The 15,194-nt window shown below is 42.6% G+C and overlaps 1 protein-coding gene across 4 annotated transcripts in view; it reads left to right on the top strand.

Annotated features, from left to right (window-relative positions):
• IKZF3 (IKAROS family zinc finger 3) overlaps positions 1-15,194 on the top strand; it is a 130,242-nt gene that overhangs the window by 98,363 nt on the left and 16,685 nt on the right. For 2 of the 4 annotated variants that reach the window (XM_044297296.1, XM_044297293.1), the window contains 4 exons: positions 5,590-5,832; positions 6,152-6,319; positions 7,470-7,580; positions 12,846-12,962. In XM_044297296.1, coding sequence (XP_044153231.1) covers positions 5,590-5,832; positions 6,152-6,319; positions 7,470-7,580; positions 12,846-12,962 — 639 coding nt within the window. The remainder of the gene's footprint in view (positions 1-5,589; positions 5,833-6,151; positions 6,320-7,469; positions 7,581-12,845; positions 12,963-15,194) is intronic. The other 2 variants (XM_044297297.1, XM_044297294.1) reach the window with 2 other exon arrangements.

Raw genomic sequence — 15,194 nt, 5'->3', positions numbered from 1 at the left:
ACTTGAATAACATAATTAATCTAGCCATTGTGTCTCTGTATAAACCACATAGGCCTAATTTAATCTTCATGGACAACAATGCGCCAGCTCATCGAGGTCACTTCATTAGGGAATGGCTGCTGCAGAATGGGGTACCTCAAATGGAGTGGCTTGCACATTCTCCACACCTGAGTCCCATTGAAAACCTATGTGATCAGCTGAGTGGCCGTTTAGAGGCTCGTAACTCTGTACCCCAGAACCTCAATGACCTAAGGGCCACCGTTCAGAAGAATGGGATGCCATACCTTAGCACATCGGTCCCCAACAGCGGGGCCGCGGCCCAGGACTGGGACCTGGAAGATTGTTTGCCGGGCCGCGGCAATGCAGAGGAGCGGAGACGCCAGTCGCATGTGCGCCCGACGCGCACATCACACACAGCGGGCGGCCGTACAGCGGAATAGAACGAGAGCGTTACTTTCTTCCAACTGTGATGCCGGCCAGCCACTGCCACCAATGAGGAAAGAGTGGGCGGAGGAGGGGAGGGACTGTGGCCACTGTGCCACCAATGATAATTAACCAGAGGACCTTTCATGGGTCCGGACTTTATTAACTAAGTAGCAGGACGTGTAAAGCGGCATCCAGGGATCTCCCTGCACTTACTATTATTCCTGGGCGCTGCTCCATTTGCCCGCTGTGGCCCCTGTTACCGTCTCCCACGCTGAATGCTAATTACTACTATCGGAACACCAGGGAGGAGACATCAGCTTTTCTCCCTGGGCGTTCCTTCTCCCCTGCTGTAGCGCTGTCCAATCACTGCGCAGAGCATCACAGCCAGGGAGAAAAAAAAACTCACCTTCTCCCTAGCTGTGACACTCTGCGCTCCGATTGGACAGCTGGGCACCGCTCTACATGTCCTGCTACTTAGTAATAAAGTCCAGACCCATGAAAGGTCCTCTTTCAGATACAGGAGGCACCCACCTCCTGTATCTGTATTAAAAGTTAATTAAAATCATTGGTGGCACCCCCCCCCCCCCAGTATTAAAGTCATTGGTGACAATGGCCACAGGTTCCCCTCCCCTCCTCCTCATTAGTGGTGCAGTGGCAGCTTCTGATTGGAGCCCCAGCAGTGTAATCCTGGGGCCCCGATCGGTTACCATGGCAGCCAGGACGCTACTGAAGCCCTGGCTGCCATGTTAATCTCCCTGCTGCTGTGTGTACTATGCACAGGGCAGCAGGGACAGTGTAAATATCTATTCACCCTAATAGAGCTCTGTCAGGGTGAATAGGACAAGGCATGAAATGATCCCAGGTTCTAGCCCCTAAGGGGGGAAATAGCTATTAACTCCTTAAAGGGAACCTGTCACCTGGATTTTGTGTATAGAGCTGAGGACATGGGTTGCTAGATCACCGCTAGCACATCCACAATACCCAGTCCCTATAGCTCTGTGTGCTTTTATTGAGAAAAAAATAATAATTTGATACATATGCAAATTAACCTGAGATGAGTCCTGTCTCTGACTCATCTCACGTACAGGACTCATCTCAGGTTAATTTGCATATGTATCAAATAGTTTTTTTTGCACAATAAAAGCACACAGAGCTATGGGTACTGGGTATTGCGGATGTGCTAGCGGCCATCTAGCAACCCACGTCCTCAGCTCTATACACAAAATCCAGGTGACAGGTTCCCTTTAAGTAGACAGCCTTATTTCACCTTAAGGACCAGGCCATTTTTTGCAAATCTGACCAGTGTCACTTTAAGTGGTGATAACTTTAAAACGCTTTTACTTATCCAGGCCATTCTGAGATTGTTTTTTGTCACATATTGTACTTCATGACACTGGTAAAATTAAGTAAAAAAAAAAAAATCTTTTTTATTTATAAAAAAAAAATACCAAATTTACCCAAAATTTGGAAAAAATTGCAAATTTCCAAGTTTCAATTTCTCTACTTTTATAATACATAGTAATACCTCAAAAAATTGTTATTACTTTACATTCCCCATATGTCTACTTCATGTTTGCATAATTTTGGAAATTATATTTTAGTTTTTGGGGACGTTACAAGGGTTAGAAGTTTAGAAGCAAATCTTGAAATTTTTCAAAAACTCAATTTTTAGGGACCAGTTCAGGTCTGAAGTCACTTTGTGAGGCTAACATAATAGAAACCACCAAAAATTGCCCCATTCTAGAAACTACACCCCTCAAGGTATTCAAAACTGATTTTACAAACGTTGTTTACCCTTTAGGTGTTGCGCAAGAGTTATTGGCAAATGGGGATGAAATATAATTTATATTTTTGGGCAAATTTTCCATTTTAATTCCATTATTTTCAGTAACAAAACAAGGATTAATAGCCAAACAAAATGCTATATTTATTGCCCCTATTCTGTAGTTTGCAGAAACACCCCATATGTGACCGTAAACTACTGTACGGGCACACAGTAGGGCGTAGAGGGAAAGGTGCGCCGTATGGTTTTTGGAAGGCAGATTTTGCTGGACTGGTTTATTTACACCATGTCCCATTTGAAGCCCCCCCTGATGCACCCCTAGAGTAGAAACTCCATAAAAGTAACCCCATCTAAGAAGCTACACCCCTCAAGGTATTCAAAACTGATTTTACAAACTTTGGTAACTGAAGGGTTAAACAGAATTAGCTGTGTGATCTGTATGAAGGACAAGAGGTTGGGTGACATCATATTGAAGGGTGACTATGTATACAATTACCTTCTGTCTTTATAAGGAGAAGTTTCTCGTCAGCATTTATTATAATAAGAGATGCCTTTCTTTCTCTATAAGGAACTGCTATTATTGTAATAAGAGCTCAGCTATTCTTGTATGTATGTTTGAAAGTATATAAGGCCCTGTACGACAACAATAAATAGAACTGTTTCTGACATAATTCTGCATCTGTCATTGACACGTTCTCCAGACGTCTGTCTTCGGGGTCACAGAAAGGAATCACTGTGCATAGAGAGAAGGATCATATTCTTTCAGTAACCCTTTAGCAGTTTTGTTGGGACTATTTTTAGGGTTCATATGATTTTTGGCTTATCTATATTCCATTTTTGTGAGGCAAGGTTACCAGAAATTGAAATTCTGAAATTTGCCAATAACTCTTGTGGAACACCTAAAGTTAATGACGTTTGTAAAATCAGTTTTGAATACCTTGAGGGGTATAGTTTCTTTGATGGGTTGCTTTTATGGAGTTTTTACTCTAGGGTGCATCAGGGGGGGTTCAAATGAGACATGGTGCCCAAAAAAAAATGGCCATCAAAATCTGCCTTCCAGAAACCATACGGCGTTCCTTTCCTTCTGCACCCTGCCGTTTGGTCATACAGCAGTTCACAACCACATATGGGGAGTTTCTGTAAACTGCAGTATGAGCGTTATAAATATTAAGTTTTGTTTGGCTGTTAACCCTTACTTTGTTATTGGAAAAAAAATGATTAAAATGGAAAATTTGCCCAAAAATAGTTTTTTTGGCACCGTTTTTATTTTTTTACCATGTTCATCTGAGGGGTTAGGGGGGGGTATTTTTATAGAGCAGATTCTTACAGATGCGGCGATACCTAATATGTCTACTTTTTATTTATTTATGTTTTCACTATATTATCTTTTTATAAAGAAAAAAAAAACATTTTTGTATCTCCAAAGTCTGAGAGTTTTTAGCCGATTATCTTAGGTAGGGGCTCATTTTTTGCGGCATGAGAGGACGGTTTTATTGGCACTATTTTGGGGGGCATATGACTTTTTGATCGCTTGCTATTACAATTTTTGTGATGTAAGGTGACAAACAAATACCTTTTGCACTTTTTTTTTTTTTTACCGTGTTCATCTGAGGGGTTAGGGGGGTATTTTTATAGAGCAGATTATTACGGATGCGGCGATACCTAATATGTCTACTTTATTTTAGTTTTATTAAATACAATTTTTCGTTTGTGTCTCAAGTCTGAGAACCAGTTTTTTTTTTTCCGATTGTCAATGGCTAAATTGGGATATAAATTTAGTACTCCATGGAAGTGTGGTACTCCCTAAAGCAACCAATAATGCAGAGGCCCGGATGATCTGGGAACGTGTCACACTGAGTAGTGGTGTCCTTCCGTATCCCCCTCCTGTGACACACTCTGCACTTTTTTGGGGTCCGTCCCTTCTTTCCAGTATGGGGGACCACACCTGGAAAGTGTTGGCCAGGGACGATCCGGGCGCCTCCAGTTCTCGAGGTACTGTATTATCACACCACTGATCACCATCCTGTTCCGGGTTAGGCTACTTTCACACCTGCGTTCAGGTGTCTGCTCGTGAGCTCCGTTTGAAGGGGCTCACAAGCGGCCCTGAACGCAGCCGTCTGGCCCTAATGCATTCTCAGTGGAGGCGGATCCACTGAGAATGCATCCGTCTGCCAGCGCTCAGCCTCCGCTCCGCTCAGTGAGCGGACACCTGAACGCTGCAAGCAGCGTTCGGGTGTCCGCCTGGCCGTGCGGAGGCGAGCGGATCCGTTCCGACTTATAATGGAAGTCAATGGGGACGGATCCGCTTGAAGATGACACCATATGGCTCAATCTTCAAGCGGATCCGTCCCCCATTGACTTTCAATGTAAAGCCTGAACGGATCCGCTCAGGCTACTTTCACACTTAGAAAATTTTTCTAAGTTATAAAGCAGACGGATCCGTTCTGAACGGAGCCACCGTCTGCATTAATATGAGCGGATCCGTTCAGAACGGATCCGCTGGAACGCTAGTGTGAAAGTAGCCTTATCGGGTCCCCAGAGACCCGAATAACCCGGAAACGCAGCAAACCGCAGGTCTGAATTGACCTTCGGTTTGCTGCGATCGCCTACACGGGGGGATCACAGGACCCCCCCTCGCATTTAGCCAAGACGCCTGCTCAATGATTTGAGCAGGCACCGGGTTCCGATCACAGCCCGCTGAGCGGCGGTGATCGGAAATACATAGGATGTACCGGTACGCCCTGTGTCCTAAAGAATCGGGAAATCAGGCCATACCGATGTCCGGAACAGGTTAAATAAAAAAGTTAAAAAAAAAAAAACACCTAAATGTTAATTATAAATCACCCCTTTTCCCAATTTTACATATAGCAATAAATAAATAAACATATCACATATCTCCACGTCTGAAAAGTCCAAACTATTAAAATATCAAAAAAATGTCCTATGTGGTGAGCGCCGTAACAGAAAAAAATAATAAAAACCCTTCTACCTCACAGGAGCCTTTTGCCTTCCTCTAGATCAACTTTCATGATAACAGGCTGAACTGGATGGACAGATATTTATTTCAGCCTTATAAACTATGTTACTACAGAATTAGATTTGGAAGATAACATGATGGCTACCTGCAGTAACCACTAGAGGAAGCTTAAGAGCTTCTGCATACCGTTCATACATTGAATTCCATAATAACACAGTTTTGTTGAGTCCCTAAACTCCCACCACCACCAGCATCTAATCTTCTAAATCTGTTTCTATATAATAAAAATAGAGCACCAAACGTTATAAAGATATATGATTGTAAATGAAATTATTGTAGATATAGATGATTGAATTCAACCCTATGTTAAATTTACTGAGATCTATGTATATCTTTGCATTAGCAGAGAATATAATAAAGATAAAAAATGAATCCGCAGAGGCAGGAGCAGCCAAGCAGTCAGAAGGTATTGATTTATCCTATGGATATGGAGCAGAGTGTGCATCCTACAACAGCATCCAGCTGGATCGACATGACACATCATATGATCTCAACAGACCCAACCTGGGGAAGCTGTACTGTGACATTTGTGGACTAGCATGCAATAGCCTCAACGTTTTACTAGTGCACAAAAGAAGCCATACAGGTATATTTCCCCAATATCATTGAGTATAATTGCATGAGCGGTAATCAAGTATGCTTTGTTTGATTTCAGCAGGTTTTCACTATAGCTTTAAATCACACATGCTAATAGCAGACATAATTCTGTCTATGAAAGTATGAGTAGTTTCACATGACGCAGTTCCCTAGTATATGAGCCCAGGGGCCTCCAAAGTGAAGGTCCATTTTAAGGTGATGTTCCTTATAATGTTGATGGTCAGTGCCTTGCAGTTAGAATTTATTGCCTTTGCTATTTCAGGTTAGACTTGCTCCTCTTTCTCACAACCTATGTTTTCATATTTCAGGGGAACGTCCTTTCCAGTGCAATCAATGTGGAGCTTCATTCACCCAGAAAGGGAACTTGCTCCGACATGGCAAGCTACACACTGGAGAGAAGCCTTTTAAATGTCACTTGTGCAGCTATGCCTGCCAAAGGAGAGATGCCTTGTCCGGACATCTTCGCACACATTCGGGTGAGCATACCAGTCCATGTCATTTCCATCAGTAATTTAAAGTCTGCCTACATTTACAGGTGACTTTTCAGAATAAAATGTCATATGTACTTGAGAAATATCACTATTTGCGGCCACTATAATTCACCTCTGCAGGCTCCATCTCTAATTCTTAATTTTCCCTGAGCTATTGGGTGGAGACTAGCTTCTTTCATGTCCCCTATACACTGCACATGGAGAACAGGGGATCCTGCTCCCAACTCTCTCACTCAGAAGCACCAACAGACATTATAGAGAACTACTGAACAGTATTGATGTGAATAAAGTACTTAGGAGTAAAGTATGTGCCAAAGAATTCACACTTCCCCCCCGTTTACATTTTTCCTGTTTTGTTTCATTAAAGCCTGGAACTAAAGTGGATTTTTTTTTGGGGGGGGGGGGCGTTGTACCTTTTTGTTTTACACAACATGCCTACCACTTTGATGATGCAAAATTAGCAAGGTATTCAGGTTGTGGCAAGTTATCACCTATCCACAGACAGATTTGTCATTCAGCTGGGTAACAAATTATATGAACCTGTAATAGTGCCTTCACACGTGGCAGATTTGCTACAGGAATTTTCCGCAACTGAAAATCGGTTCCATTCATCTGAATGAGACTTGCAGAAATCCATGTGCGTCCCGACAAAATAACCTCATTCACTTGAATGAAACAGATTTTTGTTGCAGGTCAAATGCGGACCTATTCACGTCAGTGTGCTGTATGCATCTGTATGTCCATTCTGTTGCACCAGCAAAAAATAGAACATGTCCTAGTCTTGTCCATTTACGGATAAGGATAGGACTGTTCTATTATGGGCCAGATGTTCCGTTCTGCAAAATGCAGAACTCACACTGCTGGTATCCGTGATTTGCGGACTGCAAAACAAGCTACGGTAGTGTGCATGAGCCCTTAGCAGAGAGTCCAGAGTGAGTGAACTGTTTAGAATGGGAAGAGGGTGATAAAAGGAGACTGAATTCTTATATTAATCTGTAATACTCATTTATGCAGTTTGTTGAAAGTGCAAGTGTCAATTTAATATGTGTTGTTAGCACAAGGTGGGTTTATACCCATGCATAAACATTTTTCTGAGTTATAAACATATGACAGCAAGTTTATTTTCTGACTGTAGTGGAGAAACCTTTCAAATGTGAATTCTGTGGACGTAGCTATAAGCAGCGCAGCTCTCTGGAGGAACACAAGGAGCGATGTCGTGTTTTTCTGCAAAATGTTAGCGAGTCTGGTGAGTGTAAACTGTGTAGCTGAAAAGTCATGTTTTCTGGGAGGCATGTTTTAACCAGTCTCCTTTACGCACTCTACTTCCACATTTTCTGATCTTGAGTTACCACAGGTGGGGCGATTTATTTTTTATTTTTTTGTGCCTAGGCAAACTACCTTGGGATAGCGGAGGATATTATGTTAGAAACATTTAAATTCACTGCAGAATAATCGGTTTCTGACTGATTTTGACCATACATTAAAGATGGCTATTGGCGGATTCGATTAGCTTTCATCTAATTTGTGCATCTGAGCATGGTCTGCCAGCAATAGGACCTGAGAAGATTGATATACAGGTCCTTCTAAAAAAATTAGCATATTGTGATAAAGTTCATTATTTTCTGTAATGTACTGATAAACATTAGACTTTCATATATTTTAGATTCATTACACACAAACTGAAGTAGTTCAAGCCTTTTATTGTTTTAATATTGATGATTTTGGCATACAGCTCATGAAAACCCAAAATTCCTATCTCAAAAAATTAGCATATTTCATCCGACCAATAAAAGAAAAGTGTTTTTAATACAAAAAAAGGCAACCTTCAAATAATTATGTTCAGTTATGCACTTAATACTTGGTCGGGAATCCTTTTGCAGAAATGACTTCTTCAATGCGGCGTGGCATGGAGGCAATCAGCCTGTGGCACTGCTGAGGTGTTATGGAGGCCCAGGATGCTTCGATAGCGGCCTTAAGCTCATCCAGAGTGTTGGGTCTTGCGTCTCTCAACTTTCTCTTCCCAATATCCCACAGATTCTCTATGAGGTTCAGGTCAGGAGAGTTGGCAGGCCAATTGAGCACAGTAATACCATGGTCAGTAAACCATTTACCAGTGGTTTTAGCACTGTGAGCAGGTGCCAGGTCGTGCTGAAAAATGAAATCTTCATCTCCATAAAGCTTTTCAGCAGATGGAAGCATGAAGTGCTCCAAAATCTCCTGATAGCTAGCTGCATTGACCCTGCCCTTGATAAAACACAGTGGACCAACACCAGCAGCTGACATGACACCCCAAACCATCACTGACTGTGGGTACTTGACACTGGACTTCAGGCATTTTGGCATTTCCCTCTCCCCAGTCTTCCTCCAGACTCTGGCACCTTGATTTCCGAATGACATGCAAAATTTGCTTTTATCCGAAAAAAGTACTTTGGACCACTGAGCAACAGTCCAGTGCTGCTTTTCTGTAGCCCAGGTCAGGCGCTTCTGCCGCTGTTTCTGGTTCAAAAGTGGCTTGACCTGGGGAATGCGGCACCTGTAGCCCATTTCCTACACACGCCTGTACACGGTGGCTCTGGATGTTTCTACTCCAGACTCAGTCCACTGCTTCCGCAGGTCCCCCAAGGTCTGGAATCGGTCCTTCTCCACAATCTTCCTCAGGGTCCGGTCACCTCTTCTCGTTGTGCAGCGTTTTCTGCCACACTTTTTCCTTCCCACAGACTTCCCACTGAGGTGCCTTGATACAGCACTCTGGGAACAGCCTATTCATTCAGAGATTTCTTTCTGTGTCCTACCCTCTTGCTTGAGGGTGTCAATGATGGCCTTCTGGACAGCAGTCAGGTCGGCAGTCTTACCCATGATTGCGGTTTTGAGTAATAAACCAGGCTGGGAGTTTTTAAAAGCCTTAGGAATCTTTTGCAGGTGTTTAGAGTTAATTCGTTGATTCAGATGATTAGGTTAATAGCTCGTTTAGAGAACCTTTTCATGATATGCTAATTTTTTTAGATAGGAATTTTGGGTTTTCATGAGCTGTATGCCAAAATCATCAATATTAAAACAATAAAAGGCTTGAACTACTTCAGTTGTGTGTAATGAATCTAAAATATATATAAGTCTAATGTTTATCAGTACATTACAGAAAATAATGAACTTTATCACAATATGCTAATTTTTTTTTGAAGGACCTGTATATGGGGTAATTTATCCAACTGGTGTAAAGTAGAACCACTCATGATTCCACCTTTCATTTTCCAAAGGAGCTGTCAAAAATGAAAAGTGGAATCTGGTTGGTTGCTATGGGCAACTAATCCAGTTCTACTTTACACCAGTTTGATAAATAGTTTTTGTATATTTAAATCCATGATCATTATGGGTTTAAGAGTCCAAGGGGCAGTCTACTCCAATGGGCAGTCTACTTAGTGATTGACAGCTGTCAGAAAGTCACAAAAGTATATATCAATCTGTTTAGCTCCTCCTGCTCTCTAACATGCTTTCAGTAGACGGCACAGTATTTCCAAGGTGACTGGTTCCCTTTAAGACACCTCCCATGAAAGCAGAACAGTTTTCACAGTTCATCAGATTACAACCAATGTTATTCAGAGATCGAGTGGTAGATAGCACATTTCTGCAGGTACAGCATGTCTTGAAAACAGTAAAAATTTAAAACATTTATGTAATATTGCTAGAAAACTTGACTCAGCCTTTGATAACCATCTTGCATGCTCAAACCTTGTCATATGCACAGGCGCTTTCCTCCCCCTTTTCTCCACTCTCCTTCCTTCACTGACCACAAATGTGAAGGGACAGGAAGCAATGCCTGCTATTATACAGCGTGGATATCTGTATTGTCGCCTTGTATTGAGACAGAAGACAAAACCTCAAACCAGCTCAGTGGAAACACTGACAAGACACAAAAAGTGGTCAGAAACAAGGCAGCTTGCAGATGACCTGTGCACCCATCTCAGAGGAGATTATAAGATAGTGCTTGTGTGCTATGTGTTTTGTACTATAAGGCTACATGCACAAGACCGTGCCGTTTTCTGCAGTCCGCAAACCGCGGAGCCGCAAAAAAACGGAAGCCGTCTGTGTGCCTTCCGCAATTTGCACAGCGGAACGGGCGGCCCATTGTAGAAATGCCTATTCTTGTCTGCAAAACGGACAAGAATAGGACATGCTATATTTTTTTTGTGGGGCAACTGATGCGGACAGCACACTGAGTTCTGTCCGCATCTTTTGCGGCCCCAATAAAGTGAATGGGTCCACATCCGAGCTGACAAAACTGCGGCTCAGATGCGGACCCAAACTACGGTCGTGTGCATAAGAGCTAAGACTGGACTACCCCCCTCAAGTTTTCCATATGTGCATGACCTCGTGGCATTGCTAGATATGCATTCCTGAGGAATGCAGCCAATGCCTGCCTGGGAATCTGTCTCTTTTCCCTTGTGGTGGGAGCACCCCCTGTGACCGCAATTGTTAGGTCTCTGGCTTTCTCCAACTTTTAAAAAAATAGATTCTTCCTATTGCTTGCTATGTATCAGTTCCTTCATGCAAGATATACAGGTCCTTCTCAAAAAATTAGCATATTGTGATAAAGTTCATTATTTTCTGTAATGTACTGATAAACATTAGACTTTCATATATTTTAGATTCATTACACACCAACTGAAGTAGTTCAAGCCTTTTATTGTTTTAATATTGATGATTTTGGCATACAGCTCATGAAAACCAAAATTTCCTATCTCAAAAAATTAGCATATTTCATCCGACCAATAAAAGAAAAGTGTTTTTAATACAAAAAAAGTCAACCTTCAAATAATTATGTTCAGTTATGCACTCAATACTTGGTCGGGAATCCTTTTGCAGAAATCACTGCTTCAATGCGGCGTGGCATGGAGGCAATCAGCCTGTGGCACTGCTGAGGTGTTATGGAGGCCCAGGATGCTTCGATAGCGGCCTTAAGCTCATCCAGAGTGTTGGGTCTTGCGTCTCTCAACTTTCTCTTCCCAATATCCCACAGATTCTCTATGGGGTTCAGGTCAAGAGAGTTGGCAGGCCAATTGAGCACAGTAATTCCATGGTCAGTAAACCATTTACCAGTGGTTTTGGCACTGTGAGCAGGTGCCAGGTCGTGCTGAAAAATGAAATCTTCATCTCCATAAAGCTTTTCAGCAGATGGAAGCATGAAGTGCTCCAAAATCTCCTGATAGCTAGCTGCATTGACCCTGCCCTTGATAAAACACAGTGGACCAACACCAGCAGCTGAAATGGCACCCCAGACCATCACTGACTGTGGGTACTTGACACTGGACTTCAGGCATTTTGGCATTTCCCTCTCCCACTCTGGCACCTTGATTTCCGAATGACATGCAAAATTTGCTTTCATCCGAAAAAAGTACTTTGGACCACTGAGCAACAGTCCAGTGCTGCTTCTCTGTAGCCCAGGTCAGGCGCTTCTGCCGCTGTTTCTGGGGAATGCGGCACCTGTAGCCCATTTCCTGCACACGCCTGTACACGGTGGCTCTGGATGTTTCTACTCCAGACTCAGTCCACTGCTTCCGCAGGTCCCCCAAGGTCTGGAATCGGTCCTTCTCCACAATCTTCCTCAGGGTCCGGTCACCTCTTCTCGTTGTGCAGCGTTTTCTGACACACTTTTTCCTTCCCACAGACTTCCCACTGAGGTGCCTTGATACAGCACTCTGGGAACAGCCTATTCGTTCAGAAATTTCTTTCTGTGTCTTACCCTCTTGCTTGAGGGTGTCAATGATGGCCTTCTGGACAGCAGTCAGGTCGGCAGTCTTACCCATGATTGTGGTTTTGAGTAATGAACCAGGCTGGGAGTTTTTAAAAGCCTCAGGAATCTTTTGCAGGTGTTTAGAGTTAATTAGTTGATTCAGATGATTAGGTTAATAGCTTGTTTAGAGAACCTTTTCATGATATGCAAAATTTTTTTGATAGGAATTTGGGGTTTTCATGAGCTGTATGTCAAAATCATCAAAATTAAAACAATAAAAGGCTTGAACTACTTCAGTTGGTGTGTAATGAATCTAAAATATATGAAAGTCTAATGTTTATCAGTACATTACAGAAAATAATGAACTTTATCAATAATATGCTAATTTTTTGAGAAGGACCTGTATCAATGGTGTACCTTGTGAACTGTCACCAGCTTTGTCCATTACACTCTGTATCCTTAGCAACTCTTTATAGTTCGCGGATTTGCTTAGCCAAGAAAATTTCAGGCTCAAAATACGTTTATGTTCATCAAATATTAGTAACCATTAGTTAACTGGTAACAGTGGCAGAAAGCAACTAGGCAACCAGTCCTACAATCACTACTGGCAACATACATTGAGGGTCACTTCTGTCAGATTGTGAATGTGTGTCGTATATCCACGATCATTAAGAGATTCTTTGTACTCCTTCTTTGGATGCTGTACAGCTGTGTAAATTGTATACAGTATTTGTAAAATGTCACTTTGCCTATTTCATTATTTTCTTCATTTTCCTTTTATAGCTATTGAGGAACCCAAGCAGATGAAACCGGAAATGGGGAGTAATCGGGCGCTGGTACTGGACCGATTAGCCAGCAATGTTGCAAAAAGGAAAAGCTCTATGCCACAAAAATTTATTGGTAGGTGACATCTTCAGTAAGTTGGTTTCTTCAGGCGGTTGTCCCACATTGCAGCTGCTGCACAGTGAGCCATGGACATGGATTTGCAAAAAGCCCCAAGTCAGGTCACTTTGCAAATGAAGCAAGTGTTAACTGATTAGGCAAACCACGTGCCCATTAGAGATCAGCAAAATGTTAACACAATCTGCAGACTGTGTAGATTTGGGGTGACTGCTTCATGGGTCACCATCCTCAAGGTTCTCATTTCTAAGTTTAGACAATGCCCGCCCTTTACTCTGATTATCTACATATGTAGACATGGAGTGTCATTACCTCGGGCTTTCTCCAGAATCTCCCCGGTGTATATGGGTTCCTTGGTTTCACAACCTCTTTCCAGTCATTATAAGAACACTCACTCATGCAGTTCACACTAATGTCTGTTTATTTTGAGTGGGAAAGGGGAGACTTACAAGTATTGACGTATAGCCTGAAAAAGGGGAAGGATTCACCAGGACAGCTGCAAATTACTTAAAAAAAAGATCAACCACAATCTCATCAACATTTACATATATTTGACATTGAAAATGTCTACAGTGAATTAACCCTGAGAGATACACATGTTTAGTCATTTAGTAAAGTGTCATTTCACAAAGCGTATACTCTAATTTGTAAAAGCTGGGTCCAACTAAAAGCAGTACAAAGCTGATGTTCTTTAAACCAGACTCGCTACTTTGTAGAGCTAGCTCAGCTGAATGTAAGGATACCTTTCACTTATAGACCTGTTGCTTTATTCTGAAGAAAAAGCACTTTTAATCTATATGCAAATACGTAGTTAAGGGTGGTCCCAAGCCACAGTGCAGGGGCGTAGCTATGGGGGGTGCAGAGGTAGCAGTCGCTACCGGGCCCCAGGAGCCTGAGGGGGCCCAAAGACCCTTGTGCCGCATAAGAAGACACTGGTATTATAGAAAGTGCATGCTGGTCAAGTTACATCTCTGTCTGGAGGGAAGTGGTTAGGTCAAGAATTTGGCATGGGCGGGGGGGTGCTGTTTAAATTTTTGTCTCAGGCAGCACGAAGGCAATGTGCTTCCCTGACCTTGGCCACAAAGCATTGAGGGAAGGGGGGGCCCAAGCTGAACTCTTGCACCAGAGCCCATGAGCCTTTAGTAACACACCTGCCACCATGCACACATTTGCTCCTTCTGCTTCCTCTGTCAGCCCTTCCCTCTCTTTCTTGATTGACCAAGTCAGTTTCGTGTATAGTTATCTCAGCTGTCCTATCTTCCTATCATTTAGGAAAGGGAGGGAATGGCTGTCAGAGGAAACAGGAGGAGCAAAGGTGCACAAAGTGGCTTGGGCCTACCCTCGGTGCACTTAGGGTACTTTCACACTAGCGTTAGAAGAATGCAGCAGGCAAACATATATCTTTTTTCCCGGATCCGTTAGACTTATTCATTGAAATACCGGATCTGTCTTTCCAGTATCATGCGGTATATAAATGCTAGAAAGAACAGGCATGCGCAGACCGGAAAACCGGGTCCGGCGATGTGGCAATTTCTGGAACACTTGGTACCGGATCCGGCATTAATACATTTCAATGAAAATTAATGCCGGATCCGGCAAGTCTGGTAGTGTTCCGGTATTTTGGCCGGAAAAAATACTGCAGCAAGCTGCAGTATTTTGTCCTGTCAAATACCGTACAAGGGACGGAATGTAAGACATCCTGATGCATACTGAACGGATTGCTTTCCATTCAGAATGCATTGGGACAAAACTGAAGCTTTTTTTCCGGTATTGAGACCCTTTACCGGATTTCAACACCGGAAAAGAATGACGCTAGTGTGAAAGTACCCTTAACTGCTCATTTGAACATGCATTAAAAGTGCATTTTCTCCAGAACAATGGATTGTTAAATGAAAGTTCTACAAGAGCTTGTGCCTGATTTAACAGCAAATTTCCAATTGACTGACCCCCTTTAACATACTGTTCTGGGTGGGTCATTAGTCTTTCCTTGTTGATTATGGTTGAATAGTAAAGGTACACAAGCTCTTTGACACCACCAGCCATCCTATTCTATGGGAGTGACAATAAGAAATCATCAAATGTTCCAGTGTTGTTAGTGCGAACACTGTTACCACCAGGGTGGCTGGAATGTTATTTATTAGGGAATCTCAAATATAATGTTTGCTTTCTAGGACTGTTTAGTTGTGTTCAGAACAAGCTGCATGTCGTATACTAGGGTTGTTTTATTGGTCT

The sequence above is a fragment of the Bufo gargarizans genome, chromosome 6, assembly GCF_014858855.1.
Source record: "Bufo gargarizans isolate SCDJY-AF-19 chromosome 6, ASM1485885v1, whole genome shotgun sequence".
NCBI classification, from domain to species: Eukaryota; Metazoa; Chordata; class Amphibia; order Anura; family Bufonidae; genus Bufo; species Bufo gargarizans.
Note: the sequence above shows the minus strand (reverse complement) of the source record. Positions and strands in the feature narration are given on the sequence as shown.